The sequence below is a fragment of the Sylvia atricapilla genome, chromosome 13 (assembly GCF_009819655.1).
Source record: "Sylvia atricapilla isolate bSylAtr1 chromosome 13, bSylAtr1.pri, whole genome shotgun sequence".
Taxonomy (NCBI): domain Eukaryota; kingdom Metazoa; phylum Chordata; class Aves; order Passeriformes; family Sylviidae; genus Sylvia; species Sylvia atricapilla.
This window is the reverse complement of record NC_089152.1, coordinates 13,385,610-13,407,788: the sequence shown is the minus strand read 5'-3', so window position 1 is coordinate 13,407,788 and position 22,179 is coordinate 13,385,610. Positions and strand designations below refer to the sequence as shown.

At 35.5% G+C, this 22,179-nt stretch overlaps 1 protein-coding gene across 5 annotated transcripts in view; it reads left to right on the top strand.

Annotated features, from left to right (window-relative positions):
• ZNF280D (zinc finger protein 280D) overlaps nt 1-18,824 on the top strand; it is a 45,800-nt gene extending 26,976 nt beyond the window's left edge. For 3 of the 5 annotated variants that reach the window (XM_066328502.1, XM_066328503.1, XM_066328499.1), the window contains 6 exons: nt 384-628; nt 1,751-1,891; nt 3,557-3,619; nt 4,162-4,280; nt 4,459-4,495; nt 17,456-18,824. In XM_066328502.1, the coding sequence (XP_066184599.1) occupies nt 384-628; nt 1,751-1,891; nt 3,557-3,619; nt 4,162-4,280; nt 4,459-4,495; nt 17,456-18,089 (1,239 nt within the window). In that variant the 3' untranslated portion in view covers nt 18,090-18,824. Of the gene's footprint in view, nt 1-383; nt 629-1,750; nt 1,892-3,556; nt 3,620-4,161; nt 4,281-4,458; nt 4,496-6,778; nt 6,877-17,455 lie in introns of all 5 variants that reach the window. The other 2 variants (XR_010744638.1, XM_066328504.1) reach the window with 2 other exon arrangements.
• The last annotated feature ends 3,355 nt before the right edge of the window (nt 18,825-22,179 follow it).

The following is a 22,179-nucleotide window of genomic DNA, read 5'->3' as shown; positions in this document are numbered from 1 at the left end:
TTTTTGTGAAAACCAGGCAAATGGGATGGTTTGATATTCTCCCTAGTTGGGCTGATTGGCCTGACACTTCTGCTGCATGTTTTTCATTTAAGAAAGCAAGATCTTGGTAGTTGCAGCTCTGGAAAGAAAACAGTAGGTTTTGTCATGGTGAACTATTTCAACCAAAACAAACTTTTTAAGTGTCCAGTTGGCTATTAGAGGTTAACTCTAGTCCAACAGTATTTTCAGTGTTTTGTATTCTTCAAAGTAATCTTTAATCAGGAGAATTTCTTACGCTATGATTTGTGCTGTAAAGTGTCTTACTTAAACTTTGAGACAAACAGAAGTGGAAACTTGCGGAGCTTAAATCGAAACAGAATTATTTTTTTATTTCATACTTGTAGGTGACTATTCGAGCATCTTTGGGATCTCATCAGTCAGGACCATCAGCTACATCTTCTGTTAGTACAAGCAGTTCCACATTTCAGTTATCACCTAAAGCTAAAAATACAAATGCTAAAAATCATAACAAATCTAATACAAGTAAGTCAAGAGGAAAATCAAAACAATCTACATCGAAGAAACAAAATGCATGGACAAACAGCAGAAAAAAAAAAGAACCTACAAATATAGCATTTCATAATCTAAGGTAAAATACTAGCATTGAAATTGTCTTTAAGTATGCTTTGAACATAAATAACTGATCTTTTAATGGTCTTTCAGTAACTTTAATGCTGTAATACAGAAGATCTGGCACCTCAGGTTTGTCAATAAAGCAGATGCATTGACTTTGCACATATTGGAATTGTGGTTGTAATTCTGAATATTCATTCACCAGTTTTGGTGGTGCCAGACTACTTTATGATGCAAGAACAAGTGTTCTTGAAACTTCTCTGTGCCACTTTTGGAAATTGTCTCTGCATGGAGCTTTTTTTTTTCTTTCTCCTTTCTTTCTCTTCCTGTCTTTCCCGTCTTTTTTTTTTTTTTTCTTTCTTTGTTTATTTGGACCTGTTAGTTAAAAGATCACATCCTGTCTATCCTAGGAGATACTGCATTTTTGAGAGCTAATTTAAAAAATCAAGAAAGTAAAAGCAAGCTGTTGGGGAGAATGCTCTCCTTACCTTCAGAATTTATTGGGGTTTGCTGTCCTTATGTTACTATTTCCATGGGTGTTTGTTCTATGGACTGTTTATTACACTGGAGTGTAATTTCATTGGCCATGATGAGTTAGCATTTTTCTTTGTCAAAGGTGGGCAGTTTCTAACTTCCTCACTGTGTAGCTCAGAGAGAGATCCAAAAACAGTCAGCAGAACTGGGGAAGAGCAGGATTATATTCTTGCTTTGTAGATGGTTCAAAGCTTGTAGGTAATATTGGGGTGACAGAAAAACCAAAGGCTTTTCCTGTGTGTTGTGATGGATGGAAATGATTATTGGAAATACTTCTCAAGTGCACAGAGACAACAGCAGCAGCTGAAGTTGGAGGTTCTCATCCACTGCATTTTCTCTTGTTCCCAGGAGTGGCCAGTAACGGATGCTTACATTACCTTTCACTTTTTTATTAGGATCATAATGAAATCATAGTTCAAATAAAAGCGAAGTTTTCTTCATTTGTGCTAATGTAACTTACAAGTATTTAGCTGATGCATGTTTAAGTTCCTCATTTTTCTCTAGTATAGGCAAGCTTGCTGCTTACTTAAAGCAAAACGTTTGTAATAATTATCTCTTCTGAAAGTGTTGCTGTTAACTGATAACTTTTTCATGTTGCTGTTAGGCATCGTGTGGGAACTCACAAATGCATTGAGTGTTTCTCGGAAATAAAAGATTTTGCAAGTCACTTTCCTGCTTACGTCCACTGTAGTTTATGCAGATACAACACCAGCTGTAGCAAAGCCTACGTGAATCACATGGTGAAGTAAGAACTTTTCAAAGTTTTTACTGGTTTAGTAAATACTTGCTAAGTTCATGTAAGGTGTGAAGTGCTTGTTAGGTGAATTTTGAACTGGGTCCTCAGACTGGCAGGGAAATGGGTACAATTTAATTTTTTGCTTTTTAGTGAAGGCTTCAATTCCATGTTCTTGTTTTACTTTAAAAATCCAAGGGTTCAGGCAGTATTATACCTTTGTTTCAGAGTTTCTGTGGGATTTTCCATAATCACTTCAGCCTGACTTGGCAAATAATGACCAATTATTGCATGTTCTCTGAGTTTCAGATTAAATGGCTCATCAGATTTTATAAGTGCTGAATGCGTACAGGCCGCAGCTATCGCTAGTGTAGTCTGTGCTCTGATTTAAAGGATGTCTCAAATAGCAAACCCTAGTGGATACTTTTCCTTACATTGTTTCTGGTCATCCATGGAAATAACATCTCATTTTGTCACTGTTGTGTTTGTGGGGCAGTGCAGAGCATTAGAGGTGACAGCTGTAAAAAAGCCTGTTAAGAAAACAAATGCATTTGTTTTCAGAGCCATATAATTATACTATGCAAAATTAGATACAGATCATATAGCAGTGACAGTAAAACAAAATTTTAAAAACCTACTTGTTAAACTTCTGCCCTGAAGAAGCCAACTGTGTTGTGGAAAATAGAGAACGTGATTTTCTTTCTGAGTTCATGTACATAGAAAATGCTTTGGCATTTGTGAATGCTAGAATTCTTGGATCTGTGACCTAAGTTGTTAGATATACTTTATGTATATTGACCTACTCACACTAATTTCAATGCTCATGGAAGTCCTAGGCTGAAAAAGTTTACATGCGTGTATGTGTGTAGTCTATTTTTTGCATGCTTAAAAATAATAGAATAATTAGTGCTTAGTTCCAACTGCAGAAGAAAAGATTTACTCTGGAAGGGGAAAGAAGGATCTAAGGTAAATTGTCCCTATTGTTGCCAGTGGCCTGGATGGCAGGTCAAATTCTTCCGTGCAGTAAAATCACCAATCTTCTGTCCCCTTGATGCACTGATGCATCTCCTACTGTGATCCTTTGCAGCACCTATCATCACCTCTTTGGTGAGTGTGAGGAAAAAGTGATGGTGAGGAAGAAGACTGTTAGAGAGAGGGTGTTTGTGAAGGAGCAGCCCCTGTACTCAGCTGCCTGCACCTTGCTCCATTGCTCCGTGGGAGAGAACAGTGTTGGCACATACTTAACCTGCATAAGAGACAACTTACAGGTTATCTGAAAATTTCATTGCTCATTGAACGCCATCTCTTTAGGGAGAACAAATTCAGCCAAGTTTTAGCTCTTCTGTGGTGCACTTTATAGCTGCAGCCATGGTTCTTCAAAAGCTGGACTACTGATGGAAGCAATAAAAGTATGTTCTTGCAGGACTGTGCCAGTCAAGTTAGGCTTTTCATTCCCAAACTCATTTAAAAGTGAGCCAATGTTTTAAACTAGAGCTGAGATTCACAAGTTTGTAAGCTTTAAGCCATTTAATGTTTAAGAATAATGCAGTTCAGTAACTTTGGCTTCTATTTTCATGTTTTGTCATAAGCAAATTGCAGTACCATGACTAGTGAAGGGGTTATGTGGAGTAATGGGTTCAAGAAAACCAGTCTGTGGTAATGTTTTCGTGTATTTAGTTTTCACAGTGCTCGGCCAAGTAAAAGATTTTGGATCTTCAAGAAGCATTCAGAACAGCTACGGTAATTCAGCTTTTTCAGTTACACACTGTTACGTTTTTACTTTCTGCTGTTGAATTGATAAGTTAGTTGAGATTATAACCTCTTGAATTTCTGCAATTTAGAGCAGAGGAATAAAATCACCAGCTTTTCCAATAGCAGTGTTCTGGTCAGTGTCAAATAATTATTTGTTCACATTTATGAACTTAATTCTGAGGAATTTATTTTTTTTTATTATTATTACTATTACTTGATTATTCATAAGGTGCAAAATGGGGAGGGTGTTAGGGAAAGAAAAAAACAACCATCCAAACAGAAACTCATGCTCTACAGATAAATTTCTGTCTAAAGTCATGTTCTTTGTACTATATCCAGCGTGGAGATGCCCTGCTCATTGATGGGAATTTCCTGATACTAGTTGCAGTAGAAAAAGTAAGATGATGTTTTTGTGAATCATCTCATCTGAAGTTGATTTTTTTTATAGTCTGTCCAGTTGCTGTGAATTAAGAAAAGTGTTTTCATTACTGTGTTGTAATTACACTTTCCCTTTGATTTTTATTTCCTAGAGGTGTGACTGTAGTGTGTCTTAACTGTGATTTCCTGGCTGATGTTTCTGACTTGGATAACATGGCCACACATCTGAGTGAAAACCAGACTCATACTTGTCAAGTTATTGTAGAGAAAGGTGAGTACATGTGGTGTCTTTTTTATACAGTATATAAATACTTATATGTGGAGGTCTCTTGTGTTATCACAGTCCTATTTTGAGTTGCATTATTTCTGCACTTGCATTTAACAGTGAGTACTTCTGTATTTCCACATTTTAAAATATTCTTAATTAAATCCTTTGTTTTTATTTTCAGTTCCCACAGAAAATGCAACTGCTGCACAAATGTCTCAGTAAGTTTTATTTTACTGCTTAATGTTTTTTTTCTATTAACTTAGTGGTAGATGTCCAAAATTTGCACTTTGAACTTGGGTTTCTTTTGAATTCCATAGAACTTGAAATGTATGGATGAACATAGTCCTTTACTGTACTGGTGCTTTTTCATCTTACCATGTCCACAACTACAAGAATGAAGAGATAAAATGATTACCTATGGCAGCTAAAACAAAATCAGGCTTTTGTTCAGTTTGGACAGACATAAATAATTGTTGCAATGTTGGAACATCTCAATTCTGCCCTATCTATATACAATGAGGTTGTTACTTCTGCTTAATACTAGCTTTATCAAATTAGTGGTTTATGTTTTTATGTAATATTAATATGAATACTAAAAGGAATGTCCTTTACTGAAGGAGGACAAATTCAGTCTCAATATTGAAAAAATTAGGAATTATTTTAAAATTTTTGTTCTACATATGACAAAGGCATACTGTTTTCCATTAGCTTTTTCATTCTGACTTTCAAAGAGGAATTAGTATGTATTAATCAGGGTTTGTTAAGGATTTGAAATAGAACCCCGCACTATTGTGGTGATTATGTTTCAGATTGTGTTTGTTTGGGTTTTTGAAACCATAGAATAATCATACATGCCAATCCCTGATTTTCCTGGGATAATTTCTGAGGCTTTACAGTGTCCTTTATGAGCCTGTTTATGCCTTAATTCAAGGTTTAGAGGTGTGTCAGTTCAATCAGACATTTGTGTTTTCTTCATACCATTTCAGAACTCAGAATCAAAAATATCAATTTGACTGCAAAGAAATTTTTTAAAAGATAGAAGAAAATGGCTTAAACCCTGATAGAGTCTATCTAACCTTTAGCAGGATCCTAAAAGGAGTTAGATAGATAGTCTCATGCATGTGAGAACTCTTCCAATAGAGTGAGAAGTTCTTAGGCCTCTAAGCCTAAATGAGCTTTCACTGAGTTTTAGAGATATGCCAAATAGATTATTTAGTATTTATTAAGGGTTTTTTCCTTAGTTTCCATAAAGCGGCTAGTAAGAAGGGGTCCTGTAATAGTTTAGCTTTCAGTGAAACTCAAACGATGACAAAGTGTTCGGCTATAATACTTGTGGAAACATTAGCTTTTGTTTTTGGAGCTGACATTAGATGTTGGGAATTAATACTTGCTGAAGTGTATGGAAGGAAAGGCTACAGATGTGTTGAATGGTGGCTGAAGATGTGATACACTCATACAGCTGTGGCAGGCTGTTGTCAGTACTGCAAAAGGATCTTGCTGTCTTAAATACATTACAGAGACATATGGAAATATGTAAGAATGTTGGCTATATGGATATATATGTATTACTTAGAAGCAGATAGGTGAGCAGTGAAAAGATTTAAAGTAAAGTCAAGAGTATTTGCAGGTTTGTTAGAGTAGGACAGATGCAGATAGCCATTATTTTTGAGAGTTCTGATGCTGACATAAAATTAGTTACTGGTACCACATGAAGTGATGCAAAATTCATGATGGTGCTTTTTGAAACTCTCAGGCTCGTAGACTTCATTAATTCCAGTAAATCTTGTCCTGTTCCATATATTAGTTTTTGTGATACCTTGGACAAGAATATCTGAAGAGTAGGAGTATGCCTGTGTAGCAGATACTTTAATTAATGATTTATTGTACAGAGTACAAACAAAAATGTTCATCTTTCTGTGGGCTGATTCTTAGTGGTACTCTTTGGTTGCTTTGGAAGAAGAGGAACTTGCAGACTATTCATAACTTCTGCTGTATAGTTTCTCAGTGATCTCTGTATACTTCTTCCAATTCTTTGACCTATAATTGAATGACTTATTTATGGGGCTCTTCAGAATCACTTCATCACTGGAAACAATGACTCAATTACTATCTTGAACACTTTTACATCTTCTCTTGCATCTCTCACATGGTATCTTTTGATGTCTTTTATTATATATTGGATTGTCTGAATGTGTTTTAAAACTCATCTTTATTGCTAATGATCAGACATGTTCCATAAACTCTGTAGTGTTACAGAGCCTGTCTTTGGACCAGAATCCTGCCATTAATAATACAGATAACCTAGCTGGGGATGTTCCAGCAGAATTTGTTTTTTAAATTTTTACTCTACATAAGTATCCTTGTATATATGGTGATCCACCTTGTGCTGAGGAAGTAAAATTTAATAACTATGCAAATACTCTTCTAATTGCTCAACTCTCTGCTTTGCACAACCATTAACATATTTTTAAATGAACTGACAGCAGACATTTTTGTTGCAGGGCAGTTGAAAGTGAGCAGGTATCCTATACTGCCTTGGCTCACTGATACATCATTGTGGACCAGAAAATTGAACCCAGTCCAGCTTGGGATTATTTTGGTATGTAAGCAAACAAGGATCTGACCAGACCTTTTCCTTTTTCTTCAGGCATTGAAGCTGTGGTATTCTCTTCTTGCATCTTTTAGACAGCAGGTCTGGTCTTTTCTCCCAATATTGTAGTCGAAGGCCCTTTTTGATAATGTTCTCTGCTTTGCAGCATTGATTGGCAGCTCTTTGAGGGCTGTACTCCGTTGAAGACAGGCTTACCAGGAGTTTCACATACATGATGCAGTGTTTCTTTGCTGCTCATCTGCAGCGTTTCTTCCCTGCTCCAGTCTATCAGTGTCATCCCAAGCTAGGCTAGTGAGTAAATGGTGATGTATATGGGCTGATGTCAAAGCCTGTTTTGTTCTGAACTTGATCCCACCTTCTGAAACTAAAAGGCTTTGTGGTTCTTTTTGGGTGTTCACTAAAGCATACAAGTCCTGATCTATTTAATATTCAAGTAAGTGACATTTCTTTTCTGCCAGTGACTTTATGGTATATAGTGGGAAAATATGCTTTGAATGTCTTCTGTTGCATGTATCTACATAAACTGAGTCTTTGCCAAAGGAATTAATTAGCTGCTTTGCTCTCTGGTAGCTAAGCTTTTTGTTTCAAAATACCGTGAGAAAAGCATGTAATGGAAATACATACATTTATTGAGCCTTGATTCTGTGGGTGGAGCAGCTGCAGTTCCAGTTCATTCACACCTTGTACTTTTGGTATCATCTCATCTTCAAGGATGCTCCACTCCACCTGCTGGGACATTTGCTGCTTTTGATTTTACGGCTTCTGATTTAATCTTCAGTTCTAGATTATCTGTGGCAAGTTTATCCATCAGGTTATGCAATGGCCTTTGCTTTTGCCATGATGAGCATCTAATGTTCCTCCAAACTCAGCATCCTGTTTACAGTGGATATGTTTTGGTTGGATCTCTCATTTCCTAGCCTGCAAGCAGCATAGTAGATAAAGCTTACCTCACTTAAGGGTCAGTCACTGATACAAGTTCCTAGCTGTAAGAGTTCAGTTTTGGTGAATGCAAGCTGTTCTTGATTTGCAGCACTTTCTTTTTCTGAATAATCAAATTCTTTGAGATAAATTCATTTTGACCAGTTTTTTTGTCCTCTTGACTTTTAGTACTCAGTCACAGGTCTGGTGATAGTGAGCTTCTGCAGCTGTTGTAGTATTGCTAATCACGGCAAGGATCCTGTCATCCATTGTCTCTTCTGCATATTTTGTGTTTGAGCATCTGCACACTTACTCAATACTCTAAAGTCTTGCTCTTTTTGCTACCTTTTTTCCTTCTGACAGAAGCTGTGTTCCATCTTGAATGCTGCTGTTCAGCTTCAAGCATCACTTACCTACCACAGGTTTTTCTTACAGGATTTAATTCTGTTTTGACACAGCAGCATTCAGAAAAACATAGTGGGTTTGTTTTCATTTTGAACATGCTGCTCATTTCAGAGGAAGCTGAATTCGTATTTCACTTTCATTCAGGTTTCTGACAAGAAGAAGAATGGAATGTGATTGCAGGTTTTTGTGGCTTTCAGAAACATTCTCTAAGAATTTCCCAGAAGTGTCACTAGATAGCCACTTGGATTTGAAGTTACATGAATTCTGCATCTTTTGAATCTTACTTGGAATATTATCTTTTCGTTCTTTTGCAGCTCTGCTACAGAAATTTAAGTTTTAAACTTGCATTTTAAACAGAGGGTACTTATAGATGTGAGAGATCTGTGGAAATCGTTCATGTGGAATCAATTGGCCTTCTGACATCCTGTCTCCATTTGTGTGAAGATCTTGGAGAACTTACTCACGTGGAAGACTCATAAAAGCACTTCTAAGTCATTCAAATGCACCTGTCTGACTTAGTGTTAAATCTCTCTTATGTTCCCAACAATTTACATGAATAATTCAACGTATTGGACCATATCTGCAAGGACAGAGCAAACATAAGCATGATATTAACCAGTTTAGCTTGTGGTCAAAGAATTAAGATTCCATTTGTGTGAACCTTAACCTATCGCTTTTATTATTTTTAGGAAACTGAATGTCCCTGTTTGACTAGTCAGTTGTGTCTTACCTTTATTTAGAAAGTCTTACAAACAAAGTAAATATGTGTTTCTGTTACCCTGTTAAATGTAACTCTGTAGCATTTAAAGTTACATCTGTCAAAATAGGGAATTTCTGCTAGAAGGTGGGATTCATTTTTAAAAGAAGCAAACACCTAAAAGTGACCTTTCCATTCTTTTGGGTGTAAGTAGATTTATTTCTTTTTTAATGCTGGGTATGATTCAGTTAAATGTCTGGAAGATACCTGGAGCCTTAAAGTTGATTTGTAGAAATTCTTGAAGCTACAATCATGCCAGAAAAGGTTACTTTTGGTTAGGTGTGGGCAAAAAAGGAAATGTTTGGCAGAAGATTCCAGCTGAGTTTTTTCTGCTTACCCAGTGACCCTTTGGTTGTAAGAAAACATGAGAGACTGCTGGAAACATGGTGGGTAATGATTTGAGCTCTGTGTCTGCAAATATATACAATTTTATTGTGAGAGAGCAAGGCAAGCAATGAATTTCAGAAATGAGAATACTCCTATTTGTGGTTAACTGCATTTTAGAGTCTAGCCTTTGTTACTGACTCCAGATCTCTTCCATTAGTCTCTTCAGCTATCAAATAAATTTTCAGATCAAACTGAATGTAGACTTCAGGTGTTAAAAATAAGGTTCTTTCTTGACTTTTACTCTGAGTCTTTTTGGTTTTATGGTTGATTCATTCTGTTGACTATCTCAAGGTGAAATTTTGTGCTTAGCTGCACCTTTTTTATGGGGAATGTTTTAAAAAGGATTGACAGTTAAAGGGCATTTTTTCGTTGTTCTGAACTAGAAGTTCATGTAGCATGAAGAATCTTTCGAAAGTTCCAAAAGCTTTCAGAGTTGCTCAAAACTGTTGGACCAACAGGCTGTACTTACTGGAGATGGTCACAATCTTTGTTTTATTTTCATAATGTTCTTTCCAGAAGCACTGGGATTTCACAGATAGCCTTTGTTGATGATTGAGACCTATGGGATTTAAGATTCCTTTTATCATAAAAATGTTGGGAACATCACAAGGTGATAATTTTCCACGGTTTAGTGTCTATTCATGCAACTTCTGCCAATTACAAGTTAGAAGGAACTGCTTTCTGAAACTATTCCTAAACAAAATTGAGGTTAAGGCTATACATCTTAAATCCAAGGTAAACTGTAATAACAAAGATGTGGTTACCACAAAAAGTTACAAACTGCTTATTTCCAAACCAACATAAATGAGCTGGTTGGAATCTACTCCATAAGCTGTAAAACATGAACACATAAATCTCTCCAATTTGATTTTGTAAAATAACATTTGTAATGGATGTAAAATAATCTATAGATACTGGATCCAATTCACACACATTTAATTTAGTGGTAAAACTTTATTTATTGAGAGAAGAAGAGTATGTTTTGTCCTTGGATATGCAATATCTGATCTATTCATGTCTAAGTTAGTGAGCCTAACAAGAGTGACTGTTTTATGACAAATGGCTATTTCCAACATATTTGTTTGAAGTTCTTGCATAGAAATCGTTAAAGCAGAAAAGCTAAATATTTGGTGTTGCATCATCTTATACTGATGTGGCTACTCGTGATTAATACTTCAGAGTATTTAAAGTCCTGACCCAAAAATTGTTCTCATTTGATTTGTCCTGATTATTTCTCAGTTAATTAGAAGAGTGTTTTTACAGTGCTACTAAAACCAATCCTTTTTTTAGATATTTTTGCCGTCTATTGTTGCAGATTAAGATGTAATAAGCAATAATATATGCTTGCTCATGCTACAGTTTAAGATGCTAGAACATTAATGTTAGAAAGGATTCATGGTGTGCTAAAACTGTGTGCTTAAATTCTTTAAAAGAACTGGGTTTAGACTGCTTTTTTGGATTTAGGAAAATACATGTGGTTAATCAGTCTAATATTAGTATACAGTTTTCAGAAAAGTTAAGTGGGAAAGCTGTTTTTTATGTCAAGTATTTTGTACTCTGTAGACAACCATTAAGATTTGCTGAGGTTGTGAATAATTTATTTTATGATTAATAACATTATCTAAATATAATAGAGGCAGCACCATACTTCAGCAGATTAAATTTGCCTTTAATGCAGCATCAACAAAGAAGATATAGGCATAAGCACTTTTGAGGGGGGGTTGGTTTTTCTTTTTTTTGTAAGAAACCTTTGAAAGGTTAGATTTTGTTAGAACTGATGACTTAACAAGTTTGTAGGAGATACTTCTTGCTATCTCTGCGATAACATTTTCGTACAGAAACACAGAAAATCAATTTTGGTGATGTTGTGATAAGCTGTTTAATTAATGTGGTTTTCAAAGTCAATAAATTTAAATAATTTATAGGTCATCTAATGTATGGACTGTGCCTGTAAATGTATTTTGCAGGAAGCATCCTCTCCAGATAGTAGTTGGAGGTCAGCTGCAGTGTTTTACAGTTGTCCTAAAGTACACTACAGCTCTGTTCTGGGTATTTGGGTTGTGGGAGAAAAATGAAAGAAAACTGAGCTTATATTGTGGTGTGTGTTTGACAGGTGGCTTTATGCACTTTTAATTTAGCATTTCAGAACTTAAAATACTTCAGTGATGGTTTAAAAGGCCTTTCTCATTCCTCGAGTAGAATTAAAATAAAAGTAATGGTCATCTTAAGTATCTTAAGATGTTGGTTCTTGGTTTTCCTGAGGCAAGAGAACTGGAAGAACTTACATAAAACAATTTTATCTTATAATTTCTGTACACCAAATGAAGCACTTCAAAATTCTGTAATTGTGGGAGGCCTGCCAGGATCTAAGTGATCTCACGGTACATATTCTTAATGTTTTTGTTTTAGAAATATCACCTTTGGATTCTGATTTTACGGATTTTTTTTAAGAAGTTCTTTTTGTTGCCCTTTAGAAAGGGGCAGTCTCGTTACAGAAATCCCGGATGGTAAGAGAGTGGGAGAAATCCTCAGACCTAGGAAAGATTTGTTTTGTAACACTGCTTGCCAGCTTTCCAAAATACAAAGGGTTCAATGAGTTTCTTTAACAGAAGCAATGGTTTTGTAGAAATAAGAAGACCATTCATTTTCATTCAGAAGTGTTAAGAAAAATTCTGTTACAGTCAGGCCTTTTCCATAGATTCCATCATCATTTCAGGTGTGTTTGCTCTCAGTTTTTCTTTTTTATCCCATATTGCTTTTCAGCATTATAGAAAATGTCAAATTTGCTTTTTTTCTCAACAGAATTGTGTTCCATAATACTGACTTTCATCTAAAAAGTAAAAAAAAAACCAAACAACCAAAAAAATAACCCCCCCCCAAAAAAAAACCCAAAACAAAAAACCCACAAAAAACCAACAGTATCTTCTATCTAAATCCAAATAAGAACATACCAAAACCTAAACCCCACACTGTAGTCCTTACATTTAGAAAAGAGACAGAACACAGAACAGCAAAAGCTACTTTGATGTTAATTGACTGAGTTTACAGAGCACCTGAACCAAGACCTTTCAGGACAGCGAGCTGTTGTCTGGGTTGTGTGGAACCTCTAGTTGTTTTTTCCAAGGTGCCATGGAATGTTGTTACTTTGCTGGAGCCACATGCTTGACATTTTGGCTGCTTATTGAAACACACAGCAGGAGGGTGCTGAAGAACCAAAAATGCAAATGGGTGAATCAGGTAGTTTGAAAATATAGCATTTAAAATCCCAAGAGGTAATTCAAGAAAGCTTTCTCTCCTGGTTGCTCTCAGAGGTCAGCCAGGGCAGAGGAGAGGAGAAGGTAGAGTGCAACAATTCTGTGTTGGAAATAATTTCTTAGCGTGGCTCGTGTGTGTTTGGGTTTTGTGTGAAGGAAATAGAACAAAGTACAACAGCCATATTGCAAAGAGTATTTTAAAATATAAAAGAAGCTTAACTTTGCCATAGAATTTTCAAATGTTTGCTCTGTAATGTGCCCTCATTGAAACAAAATATACCAGTTCTGTGGGGGGGAAATTGCTATGCCAAAAGTATGTAGCATTGTTGATTAGTTTTAAGTGTGAGGTGATACAAGTAATATTTTTAGGTGTCCATATTTATATACAGCTACCTCTCTTATTTTTGAACCACAAGTAATTTATAGTTGTATCGAGACAGAAGAAAAAGTCTTAGTTTATTTTGTCACATAGGCACTTGGTGTTTCCTAAATAAGAATATGTAAGATGCCCTGTAGTGTATAAGATGCTTTTAGAAGACTAGTTAGTTGTTTCTAAATGGCAATTGTCATTCACATGTTTTCTACTCTTCTAAAAATGGAAAGAAAAATGGATTTGTTCTTATTATTTAGAGATAAAAAGTTTATTTCATTGGGTAAATTTGAATAGATACCCAAAAGTTTCTTTTGTGACTAGCATTCTCTTGAATCTACAATATGTTTACATGTAATGTAATAGCATTTGTAGGGCTCAAACACTTAAAGGGCTTAAAAAATTGTTAAATTCAACTTGCCTTTCCTTCTCTTTTTTTTGCCTTTTTGTGCTATCAAAACTCAAGTCTAGTTCAGTAATTTTTTTTTTGTCTGATTATGAAACTGTCCAGATTTAGTTTTCACACTATTTGCTAAGGCATAATTGAGATGATGTGTTTATGGGCAAGGCTATAATAGCCGCCTTCTAGTTTTCTTTGTTTCTGTGGGGGTTTCTTTCGTGTGTTTTTTTTTTGTGTTTTTTTTTTTTTTTTTGTTTGGTTGGTTTTTTTTTAATTTGGAAGACTATTTGAAAACATTTTTACTGACGTCTTTGCTCAGTCTCTGCTACATAACAGATTCATAGGAATATCTGTGAAAATATTTCTACAACTTTATATTGTCATCAGCTACTCATGAATGTAAAATAAAAGAAATATCATTAATTATTACAGAAAATTTCAAGACCTAGTTTATCTGAAGGAAAAACAGAAACAGCAACTTTTGAAAGGTAAATACAATGATCAGCTGCATCTTGAAATCCGGTACCTAAAATAACACATGCTGTGTTATTTATCAGGTAAAGGGCAAAAAATGGTTTGATTAGTATTTTCATAACATTTCCTATTATAAAAAATTTTCAATGGCAGTTGTAAGGGATTTTCTCAATAAGACATCGGGAATTTAGGTTCCAAGTGTCAAAACACATTGTTGGTAAAGCTTAAATGGCAAATTAGTCAAAATTTATAGGATTTTAAATAAATTGACTAGATGGTTTAAAGAAAAACTTCTATTGTATTGTCTGTGAGTTAACAGTATAACTGGGGCCATTGGGAAACAAATTTAAAATATAGTATAAAATGTTAATTCTTGTCTATTTCTTTTGGTCTTCAAAAACCTGTGTCATTTATGGAAAACATGCTCTAATTCTTAGCAGAGCAAATATGTGAAATTGTCAGGTAACTTAATAATTACAGGTCTACACTTAAATTATGTCAGTCTGAGAGTAGAACTGAACTCTGTCTTGCTGTAAAAATTTTCCCTGAATTAATATTAAAATCCGAATATGAAATAACCAATATAAAATAATAAAATACTCTAAATAATGCAGCAAAATAGTTTGAGCTAGCAGGATTTTGGAACATCAAGTGATAAGAGCCTTGCTTTCCTCTGCCTCACTTGGCACCAAAATCTTGACATTTTCTGTACAATGAGAACAAAGAAAACGAAATTTATTTAATTTTTAAGCTTCTGTATCCTGAGGTGGGGTGTTTGTGCTTGTTAGACTCATTATTCACATTCACAGCTGTGCCTTGTGCTGCTCCCTTGAAGTGGTCTTACTGTAAGCCCTGGTTTCAGGTAGACTCTGTGGCAGCCTGGTCATTCATATGTCCCATACTTGGTGGTCAGGTCATGAACCTGAACTCGTTGGTTTCATTAAACAGAAGTCAGATTTTGCATTCCAGCTGTTCACTGACATCCTCTTTTCTGTATAATACAGCTGTTGGTATTTTTGCATTCTCCTGTGGATTTGATGATGGAATTTTTAGTTTTCGTACACTGTACCCAGTCCTACTTGCACATAGAGAACTTAAGAGGACTTATAGTTGCTAATACTAGATAGAAGGCTTTTCTTTTTCTGCCACTGACAGAATGAATTCTTGAAATATTGTATGATTTTTCTTTTAGTGTGATATTTTGGATTATCACTTTTGCTGGGGTCTGCTGGTTCATCTGCAGTTGATTGCAGAGGCAAATGATTTCTTTGGGCAACTGTTGTACCTAAAGGGAGTTGTTGTTATGCTTAGCAATCTGAAGATCACTGTTGTTTGTGGATAGTTCTTTTTGTGATGTGGTTGTTGCACAACAATATGTGTATATATATTTCATTTCTTCCCTTACTACTTGTTCCTCCCTTTCTATGTTTTGCCAAAAATGAGCAAGAAAAAGGGGCTGGGTGGATGAAGCTGGGATTTTGGTGACTAGAAGGTGAGGAAGATTATGATCAATTTGTTCTATATGTTAAGGGCATATTTGTCCTTTGAGGAGTTTCTTGACATGAATCTTGTCTCTGTGTGTGTATATATATATATGTATGTACTCCATCAGGGTTTTTCAGTGTGGAAACACTGCTCTTTGTGGGATAATTAGTTATTAGTCATCCCTTTATTTAAAACCTATTTTATTTTGGTTTTTGCATATCCGTGTTCAAAACTTACCACGTACAGCACAATACTGTGCCTATTAGCTCTGCAACTACATCTTGCCCTGAAGCTGCTTGTTGAGAAATAGCAGTAAAGTCATGTGTGTATGCACTGTTTCATGAAGAAGTGATTAGATTTTCACATGAAAAAAATCGTAAATATTGAACTAGTGTTTCTGTGGCTCTGTGTAACTGAAGTTTTTCGCTGGAATAGATGTGAAATCAGGAACAGTTACAACAAACCAGTTATGTTAGCTGCAGCTGATGGGTGCTTCTGAGTGTTGGCTTTGGTACTGGAACTTAGTCTTGAGTTTTTCCTCCACTATTACCTTTTTTGCCCTTTTCTTTCTAGATGTTTGAGAGAGAAGAACTTGGATAGATAAACTGTGTATTCGAGAAGGTCATCTACTCTTTAGCTACTCCACTAAATGAGAAAAAACCCCAAACCCTAACATTTCTGTTTGACAAAAGTAGCAAATACAGATTGTAACTTGGTAAAGAGGTTGGCCTATCTCTTGAGTTCATTCTTTATAATAAATGGAAAGTCAGTGTAACAGGATGAAAAGATTCCTATGACTAGCCCTGTGACCACCAAAATTTCACCACTGAAGGGTATCCCAACAGTCTCTTATTCCTGCTCAAATTAATCCTCTGTCCTAGAGTAGAAGTAGGAAGTTGAATATTCTTGGATACATTTATTTAAATAGAAGTAAAACTTGAAAACAGATTTTGGAATGCTTGTAGATCCTTATCTAGAATAACCATTTTCTCTAGAACTCAGCCTGTAAGTGAATCACTGGAATTGTTTCAAATTCCTTTAAACTAAGTTCAGAGGATGAGTAGAACATATGTAGGTTTTCAGCTTAAAAATGCATGAGAAAAACATAGTAGCAAGGAACTGGTTCTTCATTTTAAGAGTTCTGAACTGCATGTTGCTTACAGATTTTGAATCTCTTTAGCCAAAAATTGTTTAAAACCACTTTTTAAAAACACTTGAAGAATTAAAATAAAAACATATTTTGATTAATGAGATATTTGGTGATATTGTGTTTCTCACAGCTTTTTTTTCCTGCGTGTTACTGTTCCGATTGTTACTTTCTATTTGAATTTTAAAAGTTCTTTTGGAAGAATTTGCTCCTAATTTCATTTTCTATGTAGAATTTCTATCTGAAATCAGACAAATTGTTGTTCTTCCAGCTTTTCTTTTCCTCTTCCCCACACTTTCTTTTCTCTGTCACCATCATCATTTTAGGTAATGCAATCTGCTTATCATTCTGAAAAACTTAGGATTGATTAAAATTGTATTAAACTTTTACCAAATATGATCTTTACAGGAAAACTTGAACTTCTCTTTTTGTATTCCCTCTTTATAAACACACAGTTTTACTCTGAAAGGTAACTGAAAATGCTGCTTCACAGATTCACTTTTTCAGTGAATCTAGATTGCGATTGCTCAAATAAATTTTGCATTTGTTAATTTAGATTTCCAGCTGTTAGCTTTAGGCTCATGAGTATTGCACAGTCGGTGGTATAAAGCAATTTTATCTGCATCTGTGTCAAAGAGGCTGCGCAGGTAGAAGAACTACAGGTGTTACTTTGGGAAATTCCATGTGTCACACAAAGGCAACCTTCCTTTCTGGAGCTGAAATGCGAGAACTAGAGTATTAATTGACTGCTAAATGCAAAGCTGAGTTTGTAAATAGGTAAGAAATATACAACTGTTAATTAAATTCTGCCTTTCTTGCTATGAGGCCTCATGACAAATCCCAAAGAGGAAATCTTTAATATTCTGAGTGTCACTTTGCAGAGTATAGCCAGTCATTGCTTTATTTCATTTATAACATAAAATTATAAAAATCATATCTAAAAATAATTTGTTTCCTTTTTTTTTTTCAGCAAACAAGAGCATGACTCTTCAGAAGAAACAAAAGAATGCTGTAGAAATCAAACTGAAAAAGTTGCATCTATTGAAAAGAGTGAAGACTCATCACTGTCAAATACAGAAAATATTCCTAGTCTGGAATTCCCTGGCAACAGCTCAAAGAACTCTCTGCATGAGAAAAGAGCATCCTGTGATTCAGCTCATAGCAGGCAGTTAGTAGAAGAGAAACAAAAGCGTGTTCCCGATGCAGGCGAGGGGAGAAGGTGCCGGAGTTCCGACGGCGTTGTCCCGACTGAGCAGACTGAGGCGCGCGCCTTGGACGAGACCGCACTGGCAGCCAAGAGCGTCCGGGACTTGAAGCTGACCTTGGGAGAGGATGTCAGCTTTGAGCAGTTCCTGAGAAAGAGGGATGAGCCCGAATCCGTTAGTTCAGACCTCAGTGAGCAAGGCAGTATTCATTTGGAGCCTTTAACTCCATCAGAAGTACTAGAACATGAAGCTACTGAAATTCTCCAAAAAGGTAATGTTGCACCTTCATCAAAGAAAGCAGGACAGCTGGCTGAGCAAACAGATGAGACTTCTAGAGAAAGCAATCCCAGCAGAATGGAAATGACTGCAAACAAGACAGATGAAAATGAAGCAAGCTGAAACTGTTGATTTTATTGTTGGTTTTAAACTATGGTAAAAACACCATGGACCATTCCTGATGAGTGTGCTCATGGATGCTAAAAACTAAAAATTTTAAAAGGGAGGAGAAGAGAAAGAGACACCAAAGGGAAGTTTGCATATGAAAGTAGCATGTATGTGTATGTATGACTGAATTCATTAAGTTTCAAAATGGTAACATTTTAAAATCTATCTTCCTGTCTCTTGGATGTGATATATTATTAGATTGATACTTGAAAAGAGGTATAAATTCTAATTTTTTTATAGTTAACTCGCCTAGGATAAGGTGATTTGTTCGCCCAGAAAGTATTTTTCTAAATTCTTTAGTGTGAATATCATGGAACTGGGGATTGAGTATGAATTGACTTCTAATGCTTATATGGAGCACACTTGTAATGAAGGTTATCGGTCTGCTGATAGTTTAGGTAAATGTAAACCTCTGGACTTGGTGTCACATTCCTGTCTGTAAAAGCACGTACACAGAAGTATATGAATTTGTGCACCTCTGTACAGGTGTAATCCTGCCAGGCTGTAAACTTACCTTAATAAACTTTCAGTGAAAGTGAAATTATTACAATAAAAATATATATTTGTGGAGTTTTCACTGTGCAGGCTGTGCAGAAATACCGAACATTAAGTAGAACATAATGCTGAAAGTACTGTAGCTGTTAGGCTTTTACCATTGGGTTAATTATTCTTAGCTGTAGACCCATAGGAAAGTCACACCAAAGTATGGATTAATGTAAAAATGGTTTTAAGCAAAAACAAGGAAAACTCCAAACTGGAAACAGCACCTGGCATGCGTTCTGCCATTTTGCAGCTGCTACTGGCTAACTTAAAAATAGGACAAAAGGGCATATAAAGTAGAATTGTATAGTTCAGTTGCAGGACATTTTGTAGTCTAAGTTATGTACAGAAAGATGGCTGCTGGTTTTGGTTTGTTTTTTGGTTTTGGGGGTTATTTTTGTCTTCTAGCTAGCTAGATTTAGGAATGCATATGATTAACAGTAGCTTGCTCTTTTGATTTCATTGCTTCATTTGAAACATTCAGAATGTGCTTTTGAGTTACAGTTTTGTTTTTAATGAATGTTAACTGTTTTAAACAGCTGTAAAAGCACTGCTGTGAATTATTACTTTTTGAGTAAATATTTGCAACAAAAAATTTGTCTTTGTGTATAATTTTATGCTCAGCTTGAAACTTTGGGCATAGCCTTCTCCCATTCTTTAAAAAGATTTAGTGACAGTTCCCAAAAAATAAGTAACTTCAGTATTGTGAATTTGAGACCTATGTTTCATTGGAGATTTTTTGTTGGTTTTTGGTTTGTTTGTTTTATTTTAGAATTAAATGAGTAAGTGCCTATGTATAAACATTTCTTTGTACCTGTGTATTGTGATAGGATGTGCTAACCTTTCCTGACTATACAGATATTTTTCTGGCCCATCAGTCTGCAACTGAAGTTTCCTCTGTCCTCTTAAGTTCACTGAGCTCAGCTGCTAAGTGAGTGTAACAGTATTAAAATCTAGAGACCATCCATCTTACCGTTGGAACCTCTAAATAAACCAGATCTCAACAGCCTCAAAAATTCCTTCAAGCTTTAAAGAGATGTATGGTTTAAAGTTTGGACTGCATCTTCCTTGTCATCCATGCACATGTAGAAGACTTTTAAAAAAGAAAAGTGGAACAGTTTATGTATTCTCAGCTCTTTGAGATCTGCCACTCGAACTTCAAATACCACAACACACAAAAAAGCTGAGAAGAATAAGTTGCATTATTCTTTTGTTCTTAAAAGATTTTAGTGAAATCATTAAATAGTGGTTTGGTTAACCAGTCTGATGTTTTCATGCTTTTACACTGGAAGGTTACTCCTTGCCATGCTTTATTATATGGAATTAATTAATAGCAAACTGCAGTCATCATGATGATCAGTGAATATTCAGTCACTCGGATCTTCCTCAAGTGCGATCAGTGTCTGTTTGCCTTGTGCAGCTTGAGAGAGCAGCTTTGGTTGACCTGTGGTTCAGATTTTCCTGAATGGAATGGCTGAGTAAACACCAAAAAAAAAAATCCAGTTGTAGCACATACTGAATTCTAAGTATTGGGTGATGTGTTTTAAACAAGAAGGTTTTTATAACAAAATTTTGTCTGCTTTTCTTTTCCTCGGGCAGAGAGGGAGAAGAACCTTGGGCGATACATGTTAAATCTCATTTCTGTCGTGCTACTTCTAGAGGGAATCAGGAACTTAAGGTCAGGGTAAAGAATCTTGAGTAATGCTTGTATTCTGCAACACCTTAAGTAAAAGATCTGAAGCTTTTCTGCAGGCATTAAGCATTGCTATTTATATGCTGGCATGCAGAAAGCAGTCATTTTTGTTATACTGTCAGATACACAAATATTCCACTAACGATTGACAATAGGCTGTCACAGCAGAATTTTGTTACAAACCACTTAAATTTTTTTGTGTAGGGCAAATTTATACATAATTGTTCTCTTTTTATTTTCAGTAATGTTGGTTTTTGCAGCCTGTGAACTTACTTTGTCTAGTTGCATCCTGTCTATTTTGATGTATGCTTCACATGCCCTTAATAAAAGACACAGGTAAGTATGTTTTATGATTGCATTGACTGATTTTTGCCTTTAAGAAAATGTTTATTCCAGTATTAATGTAGCTCAAAAGGACGGTTCTCAGTCCCACAATGAAGGATAGCATGTTATCTCCTTTGAACATTGTTTTTATGCTAGATTTGGACTCTAATCTTCCCCATGAATTCTGTGCTAAAAGGAAAAGTGTGTTGACTGATATTTCATCTTCGTTTACAGACACTATGCAGAGTCCCTTTTGGACTCTGCATAGTGTCTGTAAACTAAGTTTTGGATCACTGTTGTAGCTCTAAGATAATTAAAATTTTGTATTCAGTCACCTCATTGACCCAAATTAACCTTGTAAAGTTGTATTTCCTTTTTGCACCAGATTAAAGAAAACAAAAAAAGTGGAAAATGTTTATCTGTGGAATACTTTAAAGGAGGTGAATGTAGTTATGCCTTCAGGGTGCTATAAAGCTGAAGTGTTCATTGACATAAAAATGGGTTGAGTTTGTTGAGGGGCTTTTTCGTTTTGAAACCATTATTTCAGAGAGGCTGAGATTTTTTTCGGACAACCAGAAAGACAACTATGATGTTATATCTGTATCTGCATTTATGTTTGCACAAGTTTATCTTCATATTAAGGAAATTGACTGCTCAAATTACATGTGTGGGCTGTAATCAGGCCAAAATAAGATCAAGTCCATGATCAGAACCAGTAGCTTTTCAGCAAGCACTTCTCCATTTTCAAGCAGCATTGCTAGATTGCTGATGTTATGAATCTAACATAAATGGACTGCATTTCATACTTTAGTTCACTGAAGTCTTAGTGTTACGCATTTAAGTCAAAAGAGCTATTTTCTACAAAAATTTTTGTGAATAAAGTGGTTTCTTTTTGGAGGAAGTTGTGTCATACTGACAGTGTGGTAGCCTTGAAAAATGTAAGTTTTCCTCATAAATAACATAATTCCTTATGTTTTCCTCATAAATAGTGTAATTAAGAATTCATCCTTTTGACTAAAGGAAAATCACCTGCAAGTCTGATCCTTAAAGCCTCTTGCAAGTTTTTCATATGGGTAAGTCATGATATTCTAGCAAAAAATTCAAGCCCTTGTTTTCCTCTCTTTTAATGCTGTAGAATTGCAACATGAAGGCTGAATAGTTTCTAAATTCTATGTGTTTAAATTACCTGTGTGTTTACTGCCTGAAATGAGGATTGAATTTTGTCTGCCAGTTTCTCAGGTTTTCAGACAAGTTTTGTCTTTCCACCTTATCTTGGAATAAGATACAAGACTTCATAAGAACAAGACTTCACAACTTCTTGGGGATAACAAGTTGAAGGCACATAATATAATTTCCCAGGTTATTTAATGAAATCCAGTGTATTTGTTAGATATCATTTCAGTGGGACAGACTAGAGGCAGTCAAAATGAATCCCAGTACTGTGACTAATTAGGAATCATTCAGCCTTAAGGGAAACTTCAGAGACAC